The sequence below is a fragment of the Coturnix japonica genome, chromosome 2 (genome assembly GCF_001577835.2).
Source record: "Coturnix japonica isolate 7356 chromosome 2, Coturnix japonica 2.1, whole genome shotgun sequence".
In the NCBI taxonomy this organism is placed as follows: Eukaryota; Metazoa; Chordata; class Aves; order Galliformes; family Phasianidae; genus Coturnix; species Coturnix japonica.
In genome coordinates, this window is record NC_029517.1 from 118,791,996 (window position 1) to 118,816,690 (window position 24,695).

Here is a 24,695-nt window from a genome sequence, read left to right on the forward strand (position 1 = left end):
TGGCATGAAGCATTAATAGTGATAGTTACCTCTGAATAGAAAAAAAAAAAAACAACAACTTTTGTAATAAAGTTATATTTCAAATATTTGATAAATAATGTGATAAATAATCACTCTCAAGAAAATCTGCTGTGACTGAAGTTGAAAAGTCTGCCAACATCCTGTTAAAAATGCAGATGGACAAAATGTGTTAACTATGTAGGAGGCCTAGGTCAGTATTCAATTTTTTCAGTATTTAGTACTCTTCACTTAGGGACAAGGAGAAACATTTCTATAAGTACATTCTCTTTGCTGAAGAGAATGAACTATCTATCTGTGTTCCAGATCAGGTAGTTTTCTGTGAGCTTGAACCGTTCTGAGTTGCAGACTGCAAGGCATTATAGTTGATGCTTTTGTCCTTCAGGTTAGAATTAGATTGCCTTGGTACCCTGGGCACATTTACATTCTTTTGGTGTTAGAAAAAATCTTCTTAAGCACAACCTACATTTTCAGGGAAAAATGTTTAATTTAGGTTTTAATAGAGCAGTAAGTACTCTCATTATTAAAACAATCAAAATTAAATATAATATTTCATCACAAATAAGGATTGTTTAACAGGAACTTAACAGCAGATGAGATAAGTAAGCATTAAAAGAAAATTAAAAGCTACTCGTAAAGAATTGAAAATACACTAGAGAAATTAAAGAAACACTATAAAGTTCAGTCACCACTACTATTACACAACTCTGAGCTGTTGCTAATCCATTTATCTAAATTGCAACAGCAATTCACCATCTATATTGCTACCCATCCTAGGATGATTTAAAAGCACCTACAACATGAAGAGCAAGACTTTCAAAGCTGATGTCTGACTGGAAAAAAACACCAGTGTAAATGTAAAAAAAAACAGCAAAACAATACTGAATTCTTCCAAACCTTAAATTTAGTTCAAATTGAGCAACAGTATAAGAAGGAAATTTGTGGACTTTAAACTTTATTGGACTCCTAGTAGAATTTGTAACTGAAAACAGTAGATGTGATGGTTCTATAGAATGTCAAAACCTAAATAATGGAATAAGTAGCTCTGACAACTTAAACAGATTTTTAATTTGGCTCTGAATATTTTTGCGGTCAGCACATGTAAATAATTTCCTCCCACCATTCCTTACAATAAGTGTAAGACAAGATGACCTCTGTACTTCTTCCTCTGCGATTCTGTAGCAATGACTCAGTGTTGCAATGATTAAACTTGACATTACTGCAACTCCTTGCCCATTCTCCTGATGAGACAATTGAAATGTGCCAGCTGCTTATGACATAAGAAATATTAATTCAATATATCCAGGCCAAGAACATATATTTTTCAGTTTTAAGGACAAGAAGGTAATAGAAAATACAGCTATAAATGAAGATAAACACTTTTCCTATAGAATTCAAGTACAGCCTATAGGACATCATAGTGTAGATAGACCCTTTGTGGGACTTCATACTATTAAGAAAAAACCTTGTTTCCTTTCTGAAAAGCTAGTGCTACTTCTAGTTTGTGTTTGTGCTGCGTGCACCTGACAGATCAAAGGAGGGGAACCGATAAAAGGGAAGGTCTCAGATGATATAGTCTAAGATGTGAGTGTTGGCTAACAACTGAGCCATGAAAAAGTAACAGCTACACATTACAGCAAACCACGCAGGCACCTCGTGGGCTTTTCTGTGGTACTGGATGTGACCACATAGACGCAATATAATAAATTTGCCTTTTTCTATATTAAATTTCATTAGTAATTGACTCAAGTGCTCTATAACCTGGGACAAGGTTCAGTGAGCAGGGATAATTAAAATATAGCCAGATTTATTGCCAGACAAATTTTTCCTACCACAGGATGGCCTGCCATACTACTGTATACAGACAAATTGTGCTTTGTCACAACTTACAGAAAATGTTTAAAGTACACTTTTTTTCCGGTCAGTGAACAAGCAAACATATGCTTCTATTACTTGAAATACATGCTGCAGAAGCCACAGGAACAGCCACTGAGGCAGCATAAGCTGCTAAGTTTGCAGCTGATCTCAGTAACATGGTGGTGATAGACAGGAAACATACGGGAACACTCAGTTTTGCTGCTAGAAGGGAGAGAAGCATATTTAAAGGCTACTATGACAGTGATGTGTTGAAAAAGACTAAATCTCTCCAGTCTCTCAACAAATACAGCACAAATGATATACATTAATCTAATACTACAGTTTTCTGTTAGAAAATGTTTTTCAGCACAATGCTTACTAAAACAAAATAATTCACGCTATGCTTCCGTGGAAATCTGAAATGTAGCTTTTCAGATATTCGATTCATTATTTTCTTATTCATGAAAAATTAAAATCTCATTACTGTTCCATCACCTAATCAAATGCTAAGATTTCTTACTGCTGCAGAAACTACCACTTTTGTGAAAATTAATCTTTGTATAATAAATACCATGTTCATTTAGAAAGTATAGAGATTATTTTTATTTTCAAAATTGAAATAGCATGTAAGTGCTGAACATGTAGTTTGATGATAATACAAATTTTGTTGATAGCACTGAAAATGGGTGAACTTCTTAAAAAAATAAAAAATAGGAAACAAAGTTAAAACTTATCTGGACATCTGACCAAGGCTTGGAAAGCCAAGTTTACAGAAATTTGGTTAACTTTTAAATTTAAAAATGTTTTCTTCCCAGCTAAAATACAGTTCCTGGGTTTGGCTGAAGGCAACAGTAGAGGTGCCAAATCTGATTCTAAAGGGATTTTTCAGCACAGAAGAAACTTATAAAAGTTTGAAAAGTTGCTAAGGTTTATTTAAGTAAGTAGACCTCTTACTGCTTGCGTCTATCGATTCTGCATTTTTATTTTAATTTCTTTTCCACTCAGTGAAACTTTGGATTCATTGAATATTGGTTTGAAATTTTATTTAACTCTGAATTCATTAACCCTGCTTGAAAATCAAGTCGAAAAGATTATGTGACTCCAGTAAAACTTAAATTTAATAATTATTCCAAAATAAGCTTTGAGTCATAAAAATCTCATAGGTAAATACATGTTGTTGAAACTCACGCAGATATTTAATAAAAGTGAATTTCATAAATCCATGCTTTAGTTACACTGAGGGTGACATTAATTACCGTCACCTATATGCATTGTACATTATCCTAATTTGCTGGTTTAGATAAAATTTAAATGCAAAACTTAATATATCATCATGTTGTTAGTGCTAATTTTTACTCTGATGACTGCATCTATCTCTGTAGAGATACTAGCTTCTTGTTACCCTGAAGTGTCATTGAAAAATATCATTTGTAGGCCACAGTGAAATATTTATCACAGAGTTTACTTAATTGAAACTAATTAATCATAAGTAACTGCAAACGTTATAAATTTCATAGACAGACCTATCTCAAAAATACATAAATCTCATTGAGATATGTTGGCATTTGATACTTAAATTGTATAAGCACAGTAACTTAGATTATCATGCTTAAGAATACGTTAACAATTAATGTAGTTTTGTTTCTGTTGGCATTCATTTGGTCTTACCCTGTAAAAAGCATGCTGAAAATTATGGCTGAAGCTACAGTTTTCCTCTAAAAAGGTTATGTACCACAGGTCCAGGTCTATGACTTAATTATTCCCATTAAAACTATGCTGTACTCCATTCTACTTTTTGCAATCAGAAGAGGAAAATTGTGAAGATGATATCCAAATGTTCCTTTTTATCCCTATTTACTGAGATGCAAAAGAAAATATAACTAGGCACATTTTCATGAAAACAGCAGTATCTGTGCAGTCTGCATTTTCACATTCCCAATATTTTTATACTCCCTTCAATAAGAACTTATTACTAGTACCTATTACTAAAAAACCTTAGGTTTATCCAGACGACAGACTTTTGGCATTAGAAAGTAAATTTCAAGGAAGTGGATAAGTTTTGTACATGTATAATTTTTCATGTACCACAGATCTTATGTGTATTTGTATATATGTAAACAAGCACACATACACATAAAATTAACAAGAAAATACAACTAACTTCCTACAAGGAGATTGTACACATATTTTTAAAATTTATCTTTACTTTTTGTTCACTTGTGGAGATTTAGCCAAAAGTTTGTTGAGCTTACCCTGCCTTAGTCTGCCTGAAACAAGTCCTAAGGGTCTGGACTATATTTCAGAGTAAAAAATGATGCAGTATTTTATTTGATATTGGCCCCTTCCTTAAATATTAAACTACTTCTCTGAAGCTGCATGGGCATGATATCTTAAGTGACAAATCAGGCAATGACTTAACTAATCCTTAAGCAGGCCTGTACTGCAGGAGAAATGGAGATCAAGAGTAGTATATAGTATAAACTTTTCAGCAAGCAATGAGAGCAGGTAGTAAGAATAAGATGATAGCAGAACAGAACAGAAAAAAAAAAATAAAAATGTAAAACTGAAGACTAATACTGAGGCAATGTCTTCAAATTCCAAAGATTTTGCATAAAACAAAATGGGACAACGGCCTGGTCCAAAAAGGTCTCTGACATTGAAGTATCTCCTAAAAGCAGACCAGATCCTGTGATTCATGTTATGGAAACGTTTAAACTTTTAAATAACAAAAATAAAATACTGTCACTCTGATCATGAACCACATTGGATATTCTTTCAGTCCATGTATTATGGATAAAGTTGTTGGCTAAAAATATGAGAGGAACAATAACTAGATCACAGAATTACAGAGCCAAAACATGTATACTAAACTTTCTTTCCAAACTTGTTTCTTAAATAAGATGTAATCTGTAATTACTATAAGAAATTATTTAAATACTAAATTGGAAATATCATCTAGACTGAATAGACTTTTCCCCCGTGTTTCCACTGGCACAATAGCTAACTGAAACTATGGGAAACATCTTTAAAATACTTATGCTATTTTTTTTCCTCATTAAGAACTTTACTTTATGGAAAAGAATCACTACTGACAGAAGTGGAAATAACCTACAATTAATATTTCATCAATTTTATTTGGATTGTTTGTACTTTAAAATTATTATGGTCTGGCAGTGTAATCCTGTTTTACAATTGTCCTCCTTTGGGCATTTGTAGATTTTGGTTTTGAACTTTCTCCAGTGTTAATGACCTACTGACACCCTCAAATCATGCTATAGCACTGCTATAACATAGCTGGAAGGTAATTAGTTCGTAGCTGCCAACTGACAACAATTTAAAGCAATAACTAAACGAATAACATGTTAAAATAAATATTTTGGGTTCTGCATCAGATTTTCAAGATTTATGATGGGATTCATGTCAAGAGATGCGTTCTTTGCACTGAGTGAATCCCAGAGGAAAATACAGAGCTGAGGACATTATTTTCAAAGAAAATGTTTGCCAGAATTTCCATTCACTTACATATGTTTATTCAGTCTTGATGCAGACGCCATTTAAATGTTTACGAATTTCTACTAATTAGATTAATAGGCTTAATTTGGTGGCTGTGTAAAATGACATCAGTAAACAGTAAGGAATGTTGAAAAAAACACTTTCTGGAGATGACAAGAAATGCAATCATTTACAAGAAGGGAAAAAAAAAAATTGTAAGCTTTTATTAAGGGCAATGTAATGGTTGTGATCTCATTCTTACCATAATATGTACATATTTTATTTTGATGACATCTTAAAGACTGTACAACAATAAAGAGGCAAGAATGAGTTGACCTTCTGCAACAGCTCTGATGGTACTGTCTTTGCTAAGTACTAAGTATGCTCTTGAAATTTGTTTTAAAATATGCTTAAGTGCATAGCTTAATCAGAGCCTAATTGTATTTCGAATAAAAAAATAAAGAAAAAAAAATAAAGAAAAAATAGAAAAAGATGAAGAGAAGAGGATGAAAGGCTTCCCTTACTCATATTGGATCATTCACACAGCAAGTATGATAATATGTTGGGTTGTTTTTTCCTTTTCTTTCCTTTCTTTTTTTTTTTTTTTTTAAATTTTTTTTTAATTTTTCCTTAAAGGCTTATGGCATTAAAAATGAGATGTAGAATGGAAACATACAACCAAGCTTGTCCCAACCTTGCCTGAATAATTTGCAACAACTTCAGCTTGATCCTTTTACTCTTCAGTGGCTCTACCCTACAACAAATTACATTCATTCTCCGGACTTTTTCTCAGTTATCATACAAAGGTTAGACTTTAATTCTGATGGCAAGTGCTCAGGAAAAAAGTAAAAAGTTCTAAAAGTGATAAACAGAGAGTTTCTGTGAAATGCTTATGGTAACTTGAAAAATAAATATTGGCTTCCTCATTTGCTTGGTTTTCTGAATGCAAAATTTAGTTTTAAAAATGCCAAAATGAGTTATGTGGCACTAAGACCTCCATAGAAAAATATAAACAGACTGTTAAAACATATTTCAACTCCCTTGCGTTATTTGTGGCTGCTAAATAGTCACATGCGAGTGAAAGTTTCACCGACTGTCACCCGTTTATGATCCAAGTTCTTCACTGGTGCCACACTGACCAGGCAAACTGAGATTGGCATGTCCTGCATGCTAGTTTTTGTGTTTTTTCTTCACTAATAACCAAGGTCATGACCTTGTAAGAGCTGCAATTCAGAATAACAACTTCTCTGCTTCAAATGGAATTGAGAAATGTACAAAAGGGATTGACTTCAGTGCAATCAAATTACAATATTAAATATTAAATAAAAGAACAAATACAAGAAAATGGAACAGAAACAGTGCATGTCCTCCTCAAGTGTTGTGAGCTGTTCTTACACTGATTTAACACTGAAAACTCAGCACACTTTTGTATCTGATGATACAGAAGACTGCAGACTGATTTATCTACAGCACTAGACATTAATTCATCTTTCTTTGTAGTTATGCTTCCAATGTTACTGTGCACCTCTTTCTTTCATGATAATAGAGGTTTGTTTTAAATTTGCAAACAAACCAACGAAAAAGAAAAGTCAGATATCACAATATTTCTGTGCTCTGATGCTCAAATTTGATCTATTTGTAGCTTTATGTGAATAAGGAGCTCAATATATATGGTGTTGCCTCCACTTTGTGCTCTAACTCATCAACTGTATTGTTGCTGTAGAATAAATAACATGAAATATCACAATTGTTACCATCACTTCAGAGGAAGATAAAGGAAATTCAGGGATGTTTCCAGTTTGCGGAGACGATCGCACTCTTCAATCCCGTCTGCCTCTCCCCCCCCCAGAAAAGCAACCAAAGCTCAACAATGACAAAACACATAGAAACCAGTAACAAATTCTTCAAGGCAGCTATTGACTCTGGGAAAACTGGGATGATCTCTTTACCAAATTATCTCCAAGCCTCGCTCAGCTCTTGTCTCATGAAAGATGTGAATTCACATACTGTTTTGCTGATATTAACCTGAACATGTAATGAATTGGGGCAGAAAATGTTCTCAGAGTCAGGTTGTAGATACATTCCCTAGTAGAAGTATTAAAGATAGAAGAAAAAAAAAAAAAAGAAAAAAAAAAAAAGAAAGAAGGAAAGAAAAGAAAAGAAGAAAAAAACCCAAACAAAATCCAACAACTGAGATCTGGTTGGCTGGGCAGTTGGTAGCATACTTCAGAGACTTTAACCACGAACATATTTGATTAAGTAAGGGTCATTCTAAGAATTCCTAAATGTTTTTTTTTTCACCAGATGAAAGCTTACTCTGTTGGGTCCAAGAGCAGACATGAGCTCATTCTGCCCACACACCATCCTGGTTGGAAGCTTTACTGTCTCAATGTGTGACACTGAGACCATTAAAGGGCAGAATATATTAACTTCGGCCTGGTGCCACATAGACAGGTCTATCCAAGTTCTGTTGAGCATAGAGAGTGGGCAGAGAGAACCAACACCAGTGCAGGCACAGGCAGTGCACCTCTCTGTTAGAAACTCAGGCTTTCAGTCTCTACCTTTCTTTGTTTCCTCATAGTGGAGAATTAAAGTTTAAACTTTTTTCTGTTGTTGTTCTGGAGATATTGCCAATTGCCACTGATGCATAACAAATTCTTCAGAATCTTGTCAGCACCTAGGGGTTACTTAGTTCACCTAGGTCAACACTTAGTTCATTCTTACAGAAAGCCTGATCATTCATAGGAATAATAAAATTTATCTAACCGAGATCCTTTAAAGACACATCTATTCAACTGTATCCACATTTCAGCCTTACCTGGCCCAACATTTGGAAGTGTCAATTTCTTCAGGTTTGATTAAAGTTATGACAAGAGCGATGTCTAGGCTAAATACTTTTGAGCTGAACCTGTGTTCTGGTTCTTGAAAATGTGCTCCATTTCCTAACATTTAGACAAAACTAGTGATAATTCTACAATCATTAAATCTGTGCTTAAGAGAGAGATATTTTGTAATCCTAAATTTTACTGATATATTTTTTTCATCCTGCATTTTACTTCTAAATATGTCTCTCACAGGTTTTCCATGAGAACATCATAGTGTTTGTTCCCTTGACCTCATTTATCATCCCATTTAAAATCATTTATTGTCCTATTTATTTATTTATTTATTTATTTATTTATTTTTGTGAGAAAAACAGAAGACATTACATATCTCTCTGTGATGGACAGCCTGTATTCAAATGCCATATTCTTTTGAAGATGTCTGGATATTCTGTGAAGTATAGTTTGAAATAAAAAATTCCTTTGAGTCGCATATATGCCAAGGTATCTCACCTTCACAAGGTCCTTTTATGCAGGGACTGTTTCGCCCTAAAGCCCAGCTGAGACATGAAGTTACTGTCTTCTACAATACACTAATTTCTGCACTAATACAAAGGTTGATAGATTTAAACACTTTTCTTGCTTTGTGTGGTAGTTTTTGCACACACATAACAAGTCTACTTTTTTCTTTTTATTTTTTTTTTCTGTAGGTGTTATCAATGGATAAGAGTAGTAGATGGACCACTGCTTCCTATGCTCTACATTTTATATAACAGTTGGTTACTCCTAGGATAGAAGCTGTAGTTTTTATTCACTCAGCAAGAGAAGGGTTTTAAACCACAAACTATTCTCACAACAGTGCCATAACCAGTTTGTACACAGTCTAGGGATGATCTTTTTTCACTTTGCACCAATATATATTTGCAACACTTAATCAAAGTCTATTAACTCAAAACGAGATGTAATCTTTGGAGCAGGGAGCATTAGAGTTCCATCTTCCACCTCATTGACAACTGATATCTACGTACGAGGGCTGCTCTGAAAGTAATGCCTCTTATTTCATTATGCTGACCCATAATGCCTGACACATTTCCTGAACAATATTAGAGCCTCAGTGAAGAGTCTGTTCCTCTGCAGCACAGACTGTCCTTCTCTTCTGGAATATGTCTCTGAATTTCCTCTGGAAAATGAAGTCTTTAATCCACGCTTTTTCAGCTCTTTTCTGAGTATGAGAGGACATTGTCTCCTACTTTCAGACCATGATCTGTGAATCATCGGTAGATATAAATGGATGCCTTGCTATTTTCAGAATTTTAATAATGGATAACTCTAGACAGCTCTCTGCTCTACATGTTGCCTGATTTGGCTTCCAGTCTAAAGAACTTATCTCTCCCCAGGCATATACAGAGATTGGAGCATCCTAGTTAGGGTCCTATAATCTGTTCCTAGAGTCCAACAACTTTAATGTTAGCACTGGAAATCTTTATCTCGCCCACCTGTAAGAAACCACATTTGATTTGTGTTCAAACACTTAAATTCACTAAATCCAGGATGATGTTTAAGTCCAATTAATTTGTTACAAACGAGTTATTTTCTTGCCTGAAGTAATTTTGAACTGATGTGTTTATTTTATTGTAGATAAGCTTTAAGGCAAAATACGATAATTTTATTCCTACTCATGTATTTTCCTGACACACACACACACACACACACAAAAAAAAACCAACCAACCAACCAAACAAACAAAAAAAACCAACCAACTAACAAACAAAAAGAAAGAAAGAAACAAACAAACAAAAAAAGAACCCAAAGATTGTGGAATCCCGGAGAAAGAGATAATGACATGCCAACTGTGTTCCACAGTGATAACTCTGGTGGAACATGTCAGAAAACAAGCTCATGTGCTTGAATACCCTGAAAAACCAAAGGAAAGTTTCTAAAACTATAAAAGCACAGTCAAACTTAATTATTTAAAGCTTCTTATCAAGAGCCTACCGAAAAACCCCTGAAGGTGGATTCTGTAGGTATATGAAAATGGATAGAGGAGAATCACTCAGTTTTGGTGAAGAAAATACATCAGTCTGTAGAAGGTAATTGGAAATTAACCAGCTGAAATAAAAGGTGATACATAAAAGCAAGACTGAAGATAACAAGAACTCAGAAGAGGTTTGAAAGATCTAATAGTGAAAATAGACTACAGATGGATAAGTGGATACAGAGAAATGGTTAGATCTTTGTTATATTAGATATTCTTTGAATAACTCATACTTAAGACTTTGCTTTTATCCTGAAAGAAGGCTTATTGTACAACCTCTAGTGCACACCTTGCAAAGCAAGTCCAATACATTCCTATAGTCTCAAGGAAATAATTTCTCAGAGTTTTTGGGACACCTTTTCTGGCTTTCACACATATTCTAGATATTCCTGCATTATAGAGTTCTAGAGTCAACTGTAACAAAAACAAACCAACAAAACTTAACTCAAACATGGCAAATAATAAAGAACTGTGCAATTGTTTGGCAAAAAAAAAAAAAGAAATATTAAACATATCTTCTAATCATGTAATGGATGCGTGCCACAGATACTATTCTGTCTGTTGATATGATTTTGCATGGTTATTTCATCTGAAGCAGACTTGCAAAATAAATTTTAAGCTTCTAAATAAATGTAAATTACTATGGGTTCAAAATTTTGCACCATGACAATTTTTCTGAGTAATCCTGTGGATTTCATACTCGGTAAAACAGTGCTGGGTCTGGGCACTAAACCTATGTTTATTTTATTGCTTAGCTACCAACAAGTTTCATCTGTGTCCTCCACCGTCTTCTCCATCTGGGCCATTGAAGGTTCACTGTGATGCTAATAACAGGGAAACTAAGCACATGGATCAGAAAAAAATTCCAGATAAGGCTGATCCCTGTTTTATCTATACTACTAAAGTGTAAAGAAAAGTTACTCACGGCAATTTCATCACTGAAAAATCCCATTCTGTTTGCAACAATTTCCATCAATTACTTATGTCTGAGGAATGTTACATCTAATTTTTCTCTATATCACTGATATTTCCCTGTCTACTTGTCTCCTGTTTATTCCACTAATAATTCATCTATACAATCTTCCATTTTATTACAAGATTTCCTAATCTCATTCTCATTCTGGTTCCAATAGAAAGATTCTTCTCCTTAATTTCAAGCCATCACCTTTCGCTCAAAAGAGCTGGGACATTTTCTATCCATCCAGAGTTCTCACTTACACTTTCAGCAATCCCAAAGTCATGCCTACATAAGTAGTACTGACTCATCACCTAATCACGTTTCTTTGTGAATAAGAACAAAGATAGTGAGTCACTGTAGGAATTGGAAGATTTTCTAAATAACATATTGGCGAAATACTTTAATACCTTGTCATAGAGAATATAATCAAACTTTCTAAGGATTCTGAGGTCCAAACAGTTTGGCTAACTTAAAATGTTATTTCCACCATTCTTCATCCCATGCCTCACTTGGAAGTGCTGTTCCTACATTATGAGTAGCAGAACCAGATGTGCAAGTATGAAATTTTTGCTTTTCATAATCCTGTATCAGTATAACTACTTTCATTAACTGATAAGTAGGATTATGAAGTGTGGTGCCTGAAATCCCAGGATATGATTACTCTTCTGGGTTGATTCTGAAGGGTCTGAGAACACAGCTTAGAACATAACTGTACAGCTCACAAAAGCACAATGCAATGTTGACAGAGTACCAGAAGTGCTCTAGTCTGTACAGGAAAATAGTAGAGGCTATGTGATTCCCGGGTGACTCTTGACTAATTAAAATTTGTATACTTCTGTGAATACTTCTGATTTTTTTAATAAACTTTGCACTAGATGTGGGGTTGTAAGATCAGATTCATTTTACTGTATGGTGATTTTACTTGGTGTAGTGCAAGGCTTGCAAAGAATTGGTCGGTTCACTGTATGTGGAAATGGCCCTGTGTCTAATCTTTTCATGTAAATAAGAAATCTAAGGATGTTAGAAAGGAAATTAATCACTTAGAAACTTCCAGGCTATTGAAACTTTCAAGTGAGGTGCAACGGTGGTTTTCCTATTGACATTATTTATCATTATAAATTTATTATATCACTACACAAATTCTCATCTCTATATACTTCTTTGGAGTCATCATCTGGGATAAATACATTTTATTCTACATTCCCAGAAACCTTTTTGAAGCTGTCTCATTTTGAAAGAGAAACAAGAATATTTTTAACATACATGTGTTCAGCATTACTCTTTTTAATCATAGATTCTTTAAACTAATAAAAAGTAGTAAAGAGAATACAAACAACCCAGAGAAAAAACAGAACCCTTCTGAAATCACCAACTGGGAGTTATCCAGAGTGAATCAAACTTTGCATAATATTGGAGTTGGATTTTCAAAAAAAAAAAAAAAAAAAAAAGCATGAAAATGAGTTTACATATTTTCATAGAAACATTTTATCATTTTGTAGTATTTGCAATCATTTTTTATTTACTATACTCATCTGCTAGAGCTGGATCTTTTATAATTTTTTCATGTCTTCCAAATGTACAAGGTACTGCCATAGCAATTTTTTGAGCTTTCCCTTCCATTTCAACATCCTTCCTCCATTTATCTACTGTTCAGATCACCTCAGAAGTGTTTTTCTTTATTGTCTGACACTTAGTAAACTTATGTTCCTTGAAACCAATGTAAAGTATGGATAACCTACAAACACTTCCTTTTCTAAACAATGCTGAAGAAGCAGACTTTACTGCTGGCCACAAGCAGAAAATTCTAATGGCTTCCAAAACTAAAGAATATCTAATTTGTATGGCAAGATGACATTAAACAAACAGTAAGTGAAGTTCTGAAAAAGGTATGCTGCTCTGTGCTTCAGGTATTGAAAGCAAATATGGCAAATGCCTGACAGCTGACAACTGTGAACAAAAGGAAAAGCAGAAGTTTGAGAACTCTGCTTTTCAAGTTCAGAGAGCTCATTTAAATAGCAGTTCCTTAGATAAAGGTCAAAAAGCATTCTCTGAGGAGTGGCCAGATGCCTAGGGCTCAATAATCAGGCTTTTATTTGGTCTGCCTTCTGGAGCTGCTTCTATCACAGATAGTGATACTGGCAAGCAAAATAAAGAGTTGCCATGTCACAGGGTGCATTTTTATAATAATTTCAAGAAAAGTCCAACATTCACTTTGTTCACAATATATTTGCTAAACATATATGGCCCTGCACTAGGCACTAGTAAGTCTGTCAAGTGTTAAGAAACAATCTAGATTTGCATGCAGCTTATGATGCATCATTTCTGGAACTTGTTCATTTTCTTTAAATATGCAGATACGTTTGAGTTAAAGTGATAGAGTAATTCATCTGAAACTGCAAGGTCCAACAGAGATGGATAGAGCTTTTTTAGCTCTTCATGATTCCCTATCTGCTCATTCCAGAATAAGGTTAATGAAACTGATTCTCCATTCCCTGGACAGATTGAATCAAGCAAATTCTGATCTTTCATTGAAATATGAAAAAGAACAAGAACCAGAACTGCAGACACTGTTCTCAATTGAAATTCCTACAGAGTTTGTGGAAATGTGACTCAAACATGAGTAGCAGAATTCAGTCATGTTACCCAGTCTTACACTTTTTTAGGCCTTCACACCCTCTCTCATTTAATTTCTACAGCTTTGAAACATTTTGTTTTTCCTGTTAAGCACAAGTATTTTAATGGATCATTTACTCCAGTTTCCAAGTTCAGAAAGTATATTTTATATAGCAAAAAACCTCCCTTTCTTCTAATGAAGTGAGTTTCCTTTCCTAAATACTTCCCTCTTCCTATACACATACTGGAGTCCTAGACTGATTCAGAATGATTTTCCTGGGTTCATCTTCTATCCATCAGCATGTTAAAATTAATGTATTTAAGAAATCTCCAAGTGTTGGTTTCATCACTAAGGTCCTTTAAGAGGCCTTTGTTTGAGACAAAGTTTAATGTCGCCAACAGAAGACAATACGAGAAAAGGTTACATCTTGGGCTAGCGTTTTTTCTTTGGCCTTGATAATAAATGGTACAATACCATTTGTATCAGTATGGATAGATTTCCTTCCCCAAAAAACTAAAATGGTCTTGTTCTTGGCATAGACTGGGAAATTCCCTGCTCTGTGGAGTCCATATGGAAACAATACTGGTTAGATCAGGATAAAACTATGGATGGAAAGGAACAACAATTAAATATATGCAGGTAACTGTAGGTCCTTTCTTAAGCTTGATTCTGGCCCTGGTTGTTTATACCTGAAGCAGCTTTGGGTCACAGCACCCAGCAGAGTTCCCAGGCTGAAAGAGGGACAAATAGCAATTCTCATCCCCCAAAATCTTTACCTTTCCCCTACTTTCAGCACTTCACGTGATCTTAAGATAGGAAGAAATCCCTTAATGATTTCCAAATTTCTCTGCTGTATTACCAGAAAGATGGTAAAAAGATTTTTCACTATTTTGCCAGGAATTAGCCTACATGAATCCTGAATATGCTCCCTTAACATAAGCTTTAACAAAAGGTAAATCTGCAACATTTTTCTGATTCCTTGATTCACATTGCTACTGTTCAGCCTAGAACAAATGAGAGTAAAAATGACACTAATACTGTCAACAAATTCAGCCATCGCATCCTGAGTAATACTCCTGGCATCTTGTTTAACTTTCATCATATTTTTTAGAGCTGTGTGTAACTGTCCTGTGATTTTTTTTCCTCATTTGACAAGTATTTCTCCCATCTTCTCCTCCTGTGTTTGAACATCTTCATATGCATAAGGTCCACATGATACACATTTATAATTCCGTTTTTTGTAGAAATACTTCTATCCTGTTTTGAGAGATTTCTTTTATTCATTTCACTCTTCGCTTAAGAGTGATTCAGAATGAATCCACCTCCGCCTTCATCAATCAATGTTTTATTTCCACCCAGTAATGTACAGCATTCTGTTTTTATTCTTCACTTACATTAAATTTTAGTTTGAAAATATAGGGTAACAGCAAATTATAGTATCTTTTCCCATCTCCATTGCTTTAGTCTTAACATTTCCAATATTAACATTTTTTAAATTTGTATTATAATTCATTTTTTTTTCTATTCAATCACTTTTGAGTTCTGATGCTCTTAAAAATGTTAAAATTTATGCAAACTTTTAGCACTTCTTACAAACAATGCAATTGCTTGTTCATTCCTCCTTCTCAAATGTGTTAGTTTTTTGTCTAGCTTTTCATCAATGACAATTTAGATTTCTACGCCATTTTTTAGCAACTTTTTGATTTTACATGAAAATCGAAATCATATTATTATCCTTTCTCATGTTTAACAATGAAACAATGAACAATATTTAACACTCGGTAGAGAAAAAAGAATTTCAACAGATTCTTACCTGTAATTTTGCTTTTCATTTCCTATGTGAAATCTGTCATACTGTGAATAAGCTCGGTTTCCTTCCCAGTCCATTAATTCAATTCTTAGAGAATATTGCCTCTGACTTGTTATAGCAAAGATGAATTCATTCCCCAGCCAATGTTCACCTGATGGGCTACCAAAACCCTAGAAAAATGTTTGCAGAAAAGTTAGATTCAATTATCTTAATTTATAGAATATTTATACAATAATAAAAGCATCATCCAATTTTACCTATATATTTTAATTAGTGGTCATGGAGATTCTGTGCCCTAGTCTGATAGTCTCTAAAATCAGTCCATCATCACTTAACATGAAGGAAAATTGTGCAATTCAACTCATTTTTTGAGGGCAGTGGATGTTATCAATTAAAAATCACTTCTTAATTTCAAGACATAATAGTTGGAAGCTAAATTTCTATGAGGATTGCTCAAAAAGTAATGCTGCCTCTTTTATTATGCTGGCCCATAACATCAGAGGTAGATGCAAGTAGTATGGCAGTAGAGGTTGATCCTTCCTATCAACATCTCATTATTTTTTGTTGCCATTTGATAGATGGCAGCTAAGGGGAAGTCTGACAAAATGGCATCTGACACAGAGATGCATATGAAAGAAATGTGTGAAACCTCCATGAGGAAAAAAATTATAGCTATTGACATTCATTGCTAGTTGCTAAAAGTTTCTGGAGACCAAACAGCGGATGTGATCACAGTGCAGTGGTGGATGGTGTGTTTCAGCAGTGGAACAGCAACAGCAGATCATTTCCACTGCTGCTGATTTTTAGAAGCCTGGCATGCAAGATGCATTCATTGCTGGCAAAAATGCACAGCTAATGGTAGTGAGTATGTTGAAAAACAGTGTTTTGTAACTTAGAATTTGCACAGTGTTATTGCTCATTCTGTATCTGTCATATTTTCCATGGTTATAAATAGGAGTCATTGCTTTCAGAGAGACCGGTGTATATTCTTCAATTTTATCTTTATTTTTATCTTTAAATTACATTGATTTAGATTATAGGCTGAACTGAAATTAGCTGTGAAGGACAGTTCTGACAATTCCTCCACTGTGTCTGTGTGCTGCAACAGAAGGTGTCAGACTCTGGTTTAAAATCCTCTTCTGTATATAGCATATGTAGGACAAGACCCAGCCTGTGAGTGATTCCCAGTTAAACTACGTGTTTCCATCATTCTCAGTCTACTCAGGGTCATATTGCCTAAGATTTTGTCTACTATAAATTCATTTTATCTTACTACACTGAGGTGGCATAAAATATCTATATGTGTTCTGTTGCACTGAAACCTTTATTTTAAGGAGATAGCATATTTATATAGATTAGTCAAAGCATAACAGAGGATAATGTAATTAAAGGCACCTAACTCTTCTTACATTTCATATATATCCAGATGATCTCATTTCCAAGCTATACTATTCTTAAACATGGAAAAATAAAAGAGAAAATAGAACCAGTGTTAAAACTGCCCTCCTACTCATATATATATTTTTTGTGCAGTAGATATTATTTAAAATTGTAATCTGCTTTTGAGAAGAACTATTTCAAGGTTACTGGTTCAATCTTATTCATATTTCTTGAGTTAGGAAAAGTGGAAGCTTGAAAAGTGCTGATTTCCTTATACTGATGCACCAGGAACGTTTTAGAAGCCCCTTGTGAAAATGTCCTGATTAAATTAAATGAATGACTGGATGATATTCTTCTTTTAATACAAATTTACCCCTTTTTACTAAATGGCATCTGCCAGACATATTAAAGAAATGACAGAAATTTATGGTAAATTATGTCTGCTTTTGGAGTAGACTAGACTGCAGTGAATGCCAAATATTTCCTTTACCATTAATTATGGGAAGTTACCTTCTTCTCTGCAGTGCCCATCACAGTATTAACAGACATTATTCCCTCTCAGTTTCAAATCATATGTTAAACCACGTGACGTGCCTTTGATTGATTCGTTGCAGTTTTCAAGAATAAGTGTGGACATTTCTAGAGAGAACCAGTTTTTTAAAGAATGGTAATATGAAGAGATGTCCTTTGGACAGGTTTTCAGTCAGGAAGATGTGTCTGTGAGGGACACTGGCAAGAAACTAATTTTATGTATGATCTGAAAGCGCAGCCTTCTCTCTGTTGCATTATTGTTTCACTGCCCAGGCTGCAGCCTTGACTAAGTGGGGCATGTGGAGATAGAATCCTGCTTCTCTGGTAGGTGCACTGCCCCAAAGTGAAGCTGCAGGGCAGGTAAGATTTTGTTCAAGCAACACATAAGTATCCTAGCTGCAAACTACTAAAGTGGAAGACAGTAGAAGCTTAGAAGCTTATGACTTCTAATATTTGAAGAAAGGTTTTTTTTTGTTTTTGTTTTTGTTTCTGTTTTTGTTTTTGTTTTTTATTTGTTATTGTTCTCAGATGAATTTACATTGAAAACATTCTACTTAGGAGTCATTTTTAACTTGACTGTCTGAGCAGATATTTAGTTCTAACTAAAACAAGAGCCTGAGAATATGTCATATCTGGCTACACTGAGCTGAGTTCAGCCTTTGTGTAAGTATGGCTGCCCTATAGCTCAGAGGGCATCGAGTGAAACCCATGTACCAAGTGTTTAGTCTGCAAGAACTGAGAATCAGTCTGTAGTGAGTCTCAGGGAGGACTCAAACTTCAATATAAAAGGCTATTGTTATTTCACACTTCCTTTCCTGTGCATTATTTCACTATATCCTCCTTCTTAAAGAGATGATTTTCCATTTTAGTCCCCGCGAATAATTTTTGTATTATTCTGTTGATATCTTGCTTTGAACAGAGCAATCTGCCAGTATGAGCTCTGCTCCCTAAGCTTTCCCATGATGATGGTTCTGTCTCTCACCTACTGCTTTGATTTCTTTTGCATGCATATTTGACATCATACATACTTTCAAAAATGTACTGCCCTATTCCTCATCTGCATAAACCCTGTCTGAAGCTGAGTAGTTTTCAACATTTCATATGTGCTCTTTTGACCCTTTTAATCACCTCAACTTATCTCTCTGCACTATGGCTCTCACACATGGTGACTCCTGTTGCAGCAACATTGGCGATGACCTAGTGGAGCAGACTCAGCCAGACTCTGACAACCTACTTTGCCCATGGTTATTGCTGCTTGTCTGAGAGGAAGGGAAAACATACTCTGCAGGGCTACTCAGCAGGCAGTTCTTTCCCCTAAAATCCAGTAGTCAGAAGTTCTTTTATCACTGGAGCTTAGGTGTCTATATACCAGTCAAAATATGTGACATTGATATCTATGTGGTTTCTTATTCTAGAAAATACATATTATTATTTTTAACAACTCTCCCCCTTTAAAAGAAGATTTTCATCAAATTCTTTCTCCCATTTTCCCACTGCTGGCAAGCAGTAGGGGCCCTCCTTTGAACTGTGGCTCTACTGAGTTATATTTGTCTTATCTTATTTAAATTACAGCTTATTCAGGATGTAATACATGTGGCTTTTTAACATTGTGTTCCCATATGTGTTCTATATAAACTCCAGACACCATATATAATTATTCTGAAAATAACAATTTTTCTTCTTCACATTTACACTTCCTTCTCCTTTTTCACGTGCTATTACGCTAAGATGAAAATCTATCACTAAGTGGTTTGCTCTCCTGACCAGAGGAAATGAAGTTGCAGCACGGTGTGAGTAAAAATGTTAATGGTGGAAAAAATGTGATGCGGAAAGTCTCTGCATTAGCTACATTAGAGAGAATTACTTCATTGAAAATTGGAATAGAAATGACTAGGCTAAAAATGATTTGTGTTTCATATGTACTGATGTATCTCTCAAGTGATATTTCTTTTAATTGGAAAACAGCATTCTTGGAAATAATTTTCATTGACAATCAAAGGCTTTTTTGTCACTATATACTCAAACAGATCTCTTGAAATGACCTGATTAGGAAAAAAAAAAAAAAAAAAAAAAAAAAAGAAAAAAAAAAGATATGTATTTTTTGTATTATTGTCTCTTTATCATTCTTTATCATGAGACACTTCTTTTAAATTAAACAGCTGCTATGAAATAAAACCAAAGAAGCAAGCAGAACACAAAAAATACCTCTGGAGAAAGGAATACTCCTAAGGATGGGTATTGTATTTTATTAAGCACTTAATTTGGTTGGAAAACAAACAAATAAACAAACAGGTAATCATAGCTTTCTTAGATTTAAATCAGACACTAGTCTGATTCAACTTTTAGTTTGCATTCCTACTCTAAGGCTGGCAGAGAAAATGATACTAAAAAAAAGATCATAGCAGGCTCTTTTGATTATACCTCAGTGTCTTTTAGCCCTCAAGAATAATTCTGAATTTTATCTTCAAACACAAAATCTTTTTTTCTTCAGCCAGAAGACTTATGGAAACAAACTTGTGTGCTTGTGATGCACACCTGTATGCTATTTTTATGAACTGCCTCTGGAACAGTTCTGAGAATGGGATATACATCTCACAAACATGAAGTTCAACAGAGTTTCAGGAGAACTGCTGCTGGGTGATACAGCAGCTCAGAAGTTGCCCTTTCCAGCTGCCTGTCAGCAGGAGCAAACCAGCCAGCCAAGTGCAGATATTCAACACGTATTGCCTTCAAGGGATTCTTAGACATCTGGGAGAGATTTGACAGAGATTACAAGGGAACTCAAGCTATTGCCACAGCAAATTTTAGAAAATATTTGGTAGAAATTCATGGAGATTTTAAGTTATGAGAAAGGACTTTTATAAGAGACAAAATTCCACAGAAACTAACCTCATTAGGTTTGCAGTTCATGAGTCGATTCAGTAACTGTTCAGTAATGAAAGTCAAGCATTTTAGTTAACAGCAAAGTTATGCGCATACTCCTGTTTAACTCTGTGCCAACTGATAAGATGCTTTCAGCTTTGCCTATAAAGCATGTTTATCAACTTATATGGGCAAAAGTTGTTTATCTCAGACCCAAATCTGTTATTAAATGTGTTTGTTTTCCTTCACCTACTGACTGTCAACACTCTTGTTTTTCTGTATTGAGATGACTGTAACAAACACTTCATGTTAAAAGTTTGCACTTAAAAACAATGAAGTAGGTGTTCCAAGTCATCCTCAGCCATCAATCTAGTAAAAGAAACATCTGTATTTCATGAATGTGCTTGTATTTAAATATAATTATTTTTGAAACTCAATGGAGTTTCAGTACTGCTCCAAAATTGCATTTTAAGTGACTAAGAGATACAATTTTGTCATTAACTTTTTGTATTTCATTCATAACATGTTTCCAAGTACAGGGGTTAATTCCTTAAACTTTATATTTTACTGCAAAACACTCTCATTTTCTTTTTCCCTTGAAATTTGCATAAGGTTTTGGGATAACTGGTAAACTGGATGCTTCTGCTTCCCAAAAGAGTGCTATTGTAACAGGAGGAGGTCAGAAATTTCCAAAAGTTTTCAGAACTCTCCTACATTTTCGCTATACAAATCTTTGCTCTGACTTAGCGTACTTTATTTTCACATTTCATTTTAGTTTTCACAAATTGGAAATATTTATATTTTCTGCAGCTGTTGAAAACTGCGTTATGTTTATTATGCGTATTTTGGCCAAGTTTCACCTGAAGTTAGAAAAAAAGATATCACTCTCAGCTAGTAGTTTTGTTATCAAGGAATAATCTTGTGATGTTTTGTATTGCATTTAGAATGGTTCTTGCAGACATGATAACAAAACTTATTTTGTATATGTACTAGGATGAAGCATATATGTACCAGGATGAAGCAAAGGAGTCTTTGTTCTTTATGACTACAGCTATATCATAGAATTGTGTATGTTTTGACACAGTGCCCAACTGTTTTATATATATTAAAAATAATAAATAGGAATGTGTTGTCCTTTTATATGCATTAACAAATAGAATCAAAAATAATAAAAGCATATTTTGTAATTATTCTAGATGACTTCCAGGTTCTACATCGCCTCATTTCCAATTGCATAATGATTAACAAAGACAAAAAGCAGTCAGGAGTACAAAGAAATTTAATTCAAAACTGATTTGAAAAATGACCTGAAGAATTTAAGAAGTTGATACTTATTCAAAGATAATAAGTAGGGTGCAAATGACTTTTATTAGGTTTGGCAAATACTGTGGGGTATTCTGCTTAAATCATCTTACTCCAAGTTTATTAAAAAATTATCTCTCTTACTTTATTTATTTTGTCTGATAATGTTCATAGGAAGCTTTGACTTTTTATAGACAAAATAAAATTGAAACCAGACACAGTCAATATATTCCATGGGTTCATCTCCTGTCAGACAATTCACTGAATAAAGCAGATAATAATTCAGTGTTTTACAACAGCAGTATCTTTCCAGAAGCCATAAAGAATATTCAGTACATTTTGCCTTAACTGAGGATGTGGCTTGAATTTTGTTTAAGAAGATAATTTCTTATAAATTCAGTATGATTTTTCATTTCCATCAAGTCAGATTATTATTAATTGTATATTTATTTTGAAATAAACATATGCCCTATAGAAATGTCTTAAACTTTCCTGAAATAACCAGTGTGTTAAATAATGTTAACTTAGAAATGCATTAAACTAATAATAAATATTTGTAATTATTTTTACGAAATACCACCAAATGTTCTGTGCAGTTTTTCAATAATATGGGTGGAACTCCAAGGTAACTTCTCCAAAGATTAAATGAAGAGTTACTTTCTAACTAAGTACAGAACTAAATGAATGTACAAGTATTCCCCATTTGAAGTATTTCTCACAATCTTGCAATCTTGTAAGCATTAGGCTTACAGGTTGTTCTTCTCTGTCTTACTGGAGCTTCAGTGGGAAACTAAAAATTGAATGAGAGTAGAAGATTAATACCAGAGTCAGATAATTATAACACTGATTTGACATGAATTCCAAGGTTAAGGGCTGCTTCAGTGAGTCCCAAAAGGAACATATCATGAAGGAGATGTATACCCCTCAAAATAAAATTGTCCTGTGATGAGAGCAAGCAACATTCATTTGGAGGACAGCAGAGCAGGTACCTAAGGATCTCTCTCCAAAAAAAATCTCTCAGAATATCCTCTGGATCTTGTAAAATAGCATGTCCGCCTTTTGCTTAGAAAGTTTGTTCAATAGGCATTAAAGACTACATACAGTATAGCATAGTTAAAATGTAGCTACTCAATACTATGTTAAATTTTTCATCAAGAAATGTTCCAAAAAATAAAGATGCTTTCTTGCGTGGTAGCATCTCCATTACCATTACCATATAATCCACTCACTTGAAGTAAAGATATTTTTCAGATGCAGATTGTTTATAACTCATGACTTTGAAATGTACTATTTGTAGGAAATGTATTTGTGCCTGTATGTTATGAAATTATTTGTGTCTTAACTGTGTCTTTTTCATCCCCTTGCATTCCTCTCTCATGAGCTTATCCATTTAACAAACGATACCACCCAACTCATCTATACATTTTTTTGTTGTTGTCTTCTGTCTTTTCTGAGGATGTGTATTCCCTAATTATTTTCTTTCTTCCAGATCTATTCCTTTTCTGAAGAAGTAAAGTCTCTGGGGAGACCCTATAGGTCTCTACAATTACCTGAAAGGAAGTTATGGCAAGGTGGAGGTGGTATTTTCTCCCAGGTAACTAGAAATAGAATGAGAGGTAGTGGACTCAAGCTGTGCAAAGGGAGGTTCAGGTTGCATATTAGGAAAAAATGTTGCTATGAATGAATGGTCAAGCATTGGAACAGACTTACAATGAAGTGAGAGAGTCACTGTCTCTGCAGATGTTCAAGAAACACGGCAATGTGGGGCATTTCATGCCATAACTGAGGGGCATGGGTTAGTGGGCATGGTGGTGGTGGATTGACAGTTGTAATTTATTATTTTAGTGGTCTTTTCCATCTTTAATGATTCCATGACCCTATGATTCTCAAAACATTCATTTTATTTATTTATTTATTTATTTATTTATTCAGGAAGAATCATACTTGCACTGCAATGTAATCTGTAAAGATGATAAATTTTCAAAAAATTGAATCTGTTCCTGAAGAAGTTATAAGATATGCCTTGCCTCCAATTAGATAGATGGATAGACAGATACAAGATAGATAGAAAGATGCATAGATTAGACAGACAGTCTAATTGGAACCAGCCATTCTTCTCTTCAGATCTGTTTTACTAAGCCACAGAAGGAAGGGGAAGACTGCTCAGAACAGCAGTCAGACAAAAACTCTGCTCAGAAAAAATTGCTCAGGTAAGCTATTTTTTATTTTTATTTTTTTTAAAGACATTATCTTTCCAGAACTTAAAACTCTAATTCCCACTTCAAACAAAGAAATACGAAAAATGGCAGAAACCTGCTTTAGGATGATCCTAGCTGCTGTTGTTAAAGGAATTATCTAATATTTATCTTTAAATATTTCTGATAATATACAAATAGTAATGTTAAAAGTCTGTTTCAAGACATGAAAGAGAAGATACAGTAAATACTAATAAGAAAAGGACAGGAGACTGAATTCAAACAACTTCCTCAGAATTTCTTCAAATGTATATATCTGAATGTATAAAACTGGTATGGTCTATAAGATTTTGTATTCAAAAATCTTTTGTTCTTCAGAGCAAAAGCACAAGTTACACTGAATAGCATATGACTGATGCAAAAAAATGAACTGATAAGAACTTATGCCAATAAGAAAGAAGATAACAGAATAAATCTGCACAAGGTTTTTATTTGTCAGGTACTGTTTTAGATACCAAAGAAAGTTTAACTTTGTTTTCCAGAGTGGAGATTGGATATGAATGAAAATGGAGCTAAAAAAACAAGGAGAAGTTTGTAGCACTGTTATCACTAAATTTGTGGTGATTAAAGCATGGAATGAGTTGTGTATTCCCTACTTTTGATGTATTTATCTCTCTATTGATCCATTTCATGTGTTTATGTCTGTGGAATACGCTAAACAGGAATTGAATTTCATAAACCCTTGAGGCATCGGTGTGAAACTGAGTCAAAGACAGGGATTACCTCAAGATTTTTCAGCAGGATGAATCAGTGGTAGCT

The 24,695-nt window shown here is 34.2% G+C and overlaps 1 protein-coding gene across 1 annotated transcript in view; it reads right to left on the minus strand.

Moving 5' to 3' along the window:
• ANGPT1 (angiopoietin 1) overlaps positions 1 to 24,695 on the minus strand; it is a 145,352-nt gene that overhangs the window by 17,971 nt on the left and 102,686 nt on the right. Inside the window, exon 7 of the mRNA XM_015856162.2 lies at positions 15,610 to 15,776. Coding sequence (XP_015711648.1) covers positions 15,610 to 15,776 — 167 coding nt within the window. The remainder of the gene's footprint in view (positions 1 to 15,609; positions 15,777 to 24,695) is intronic.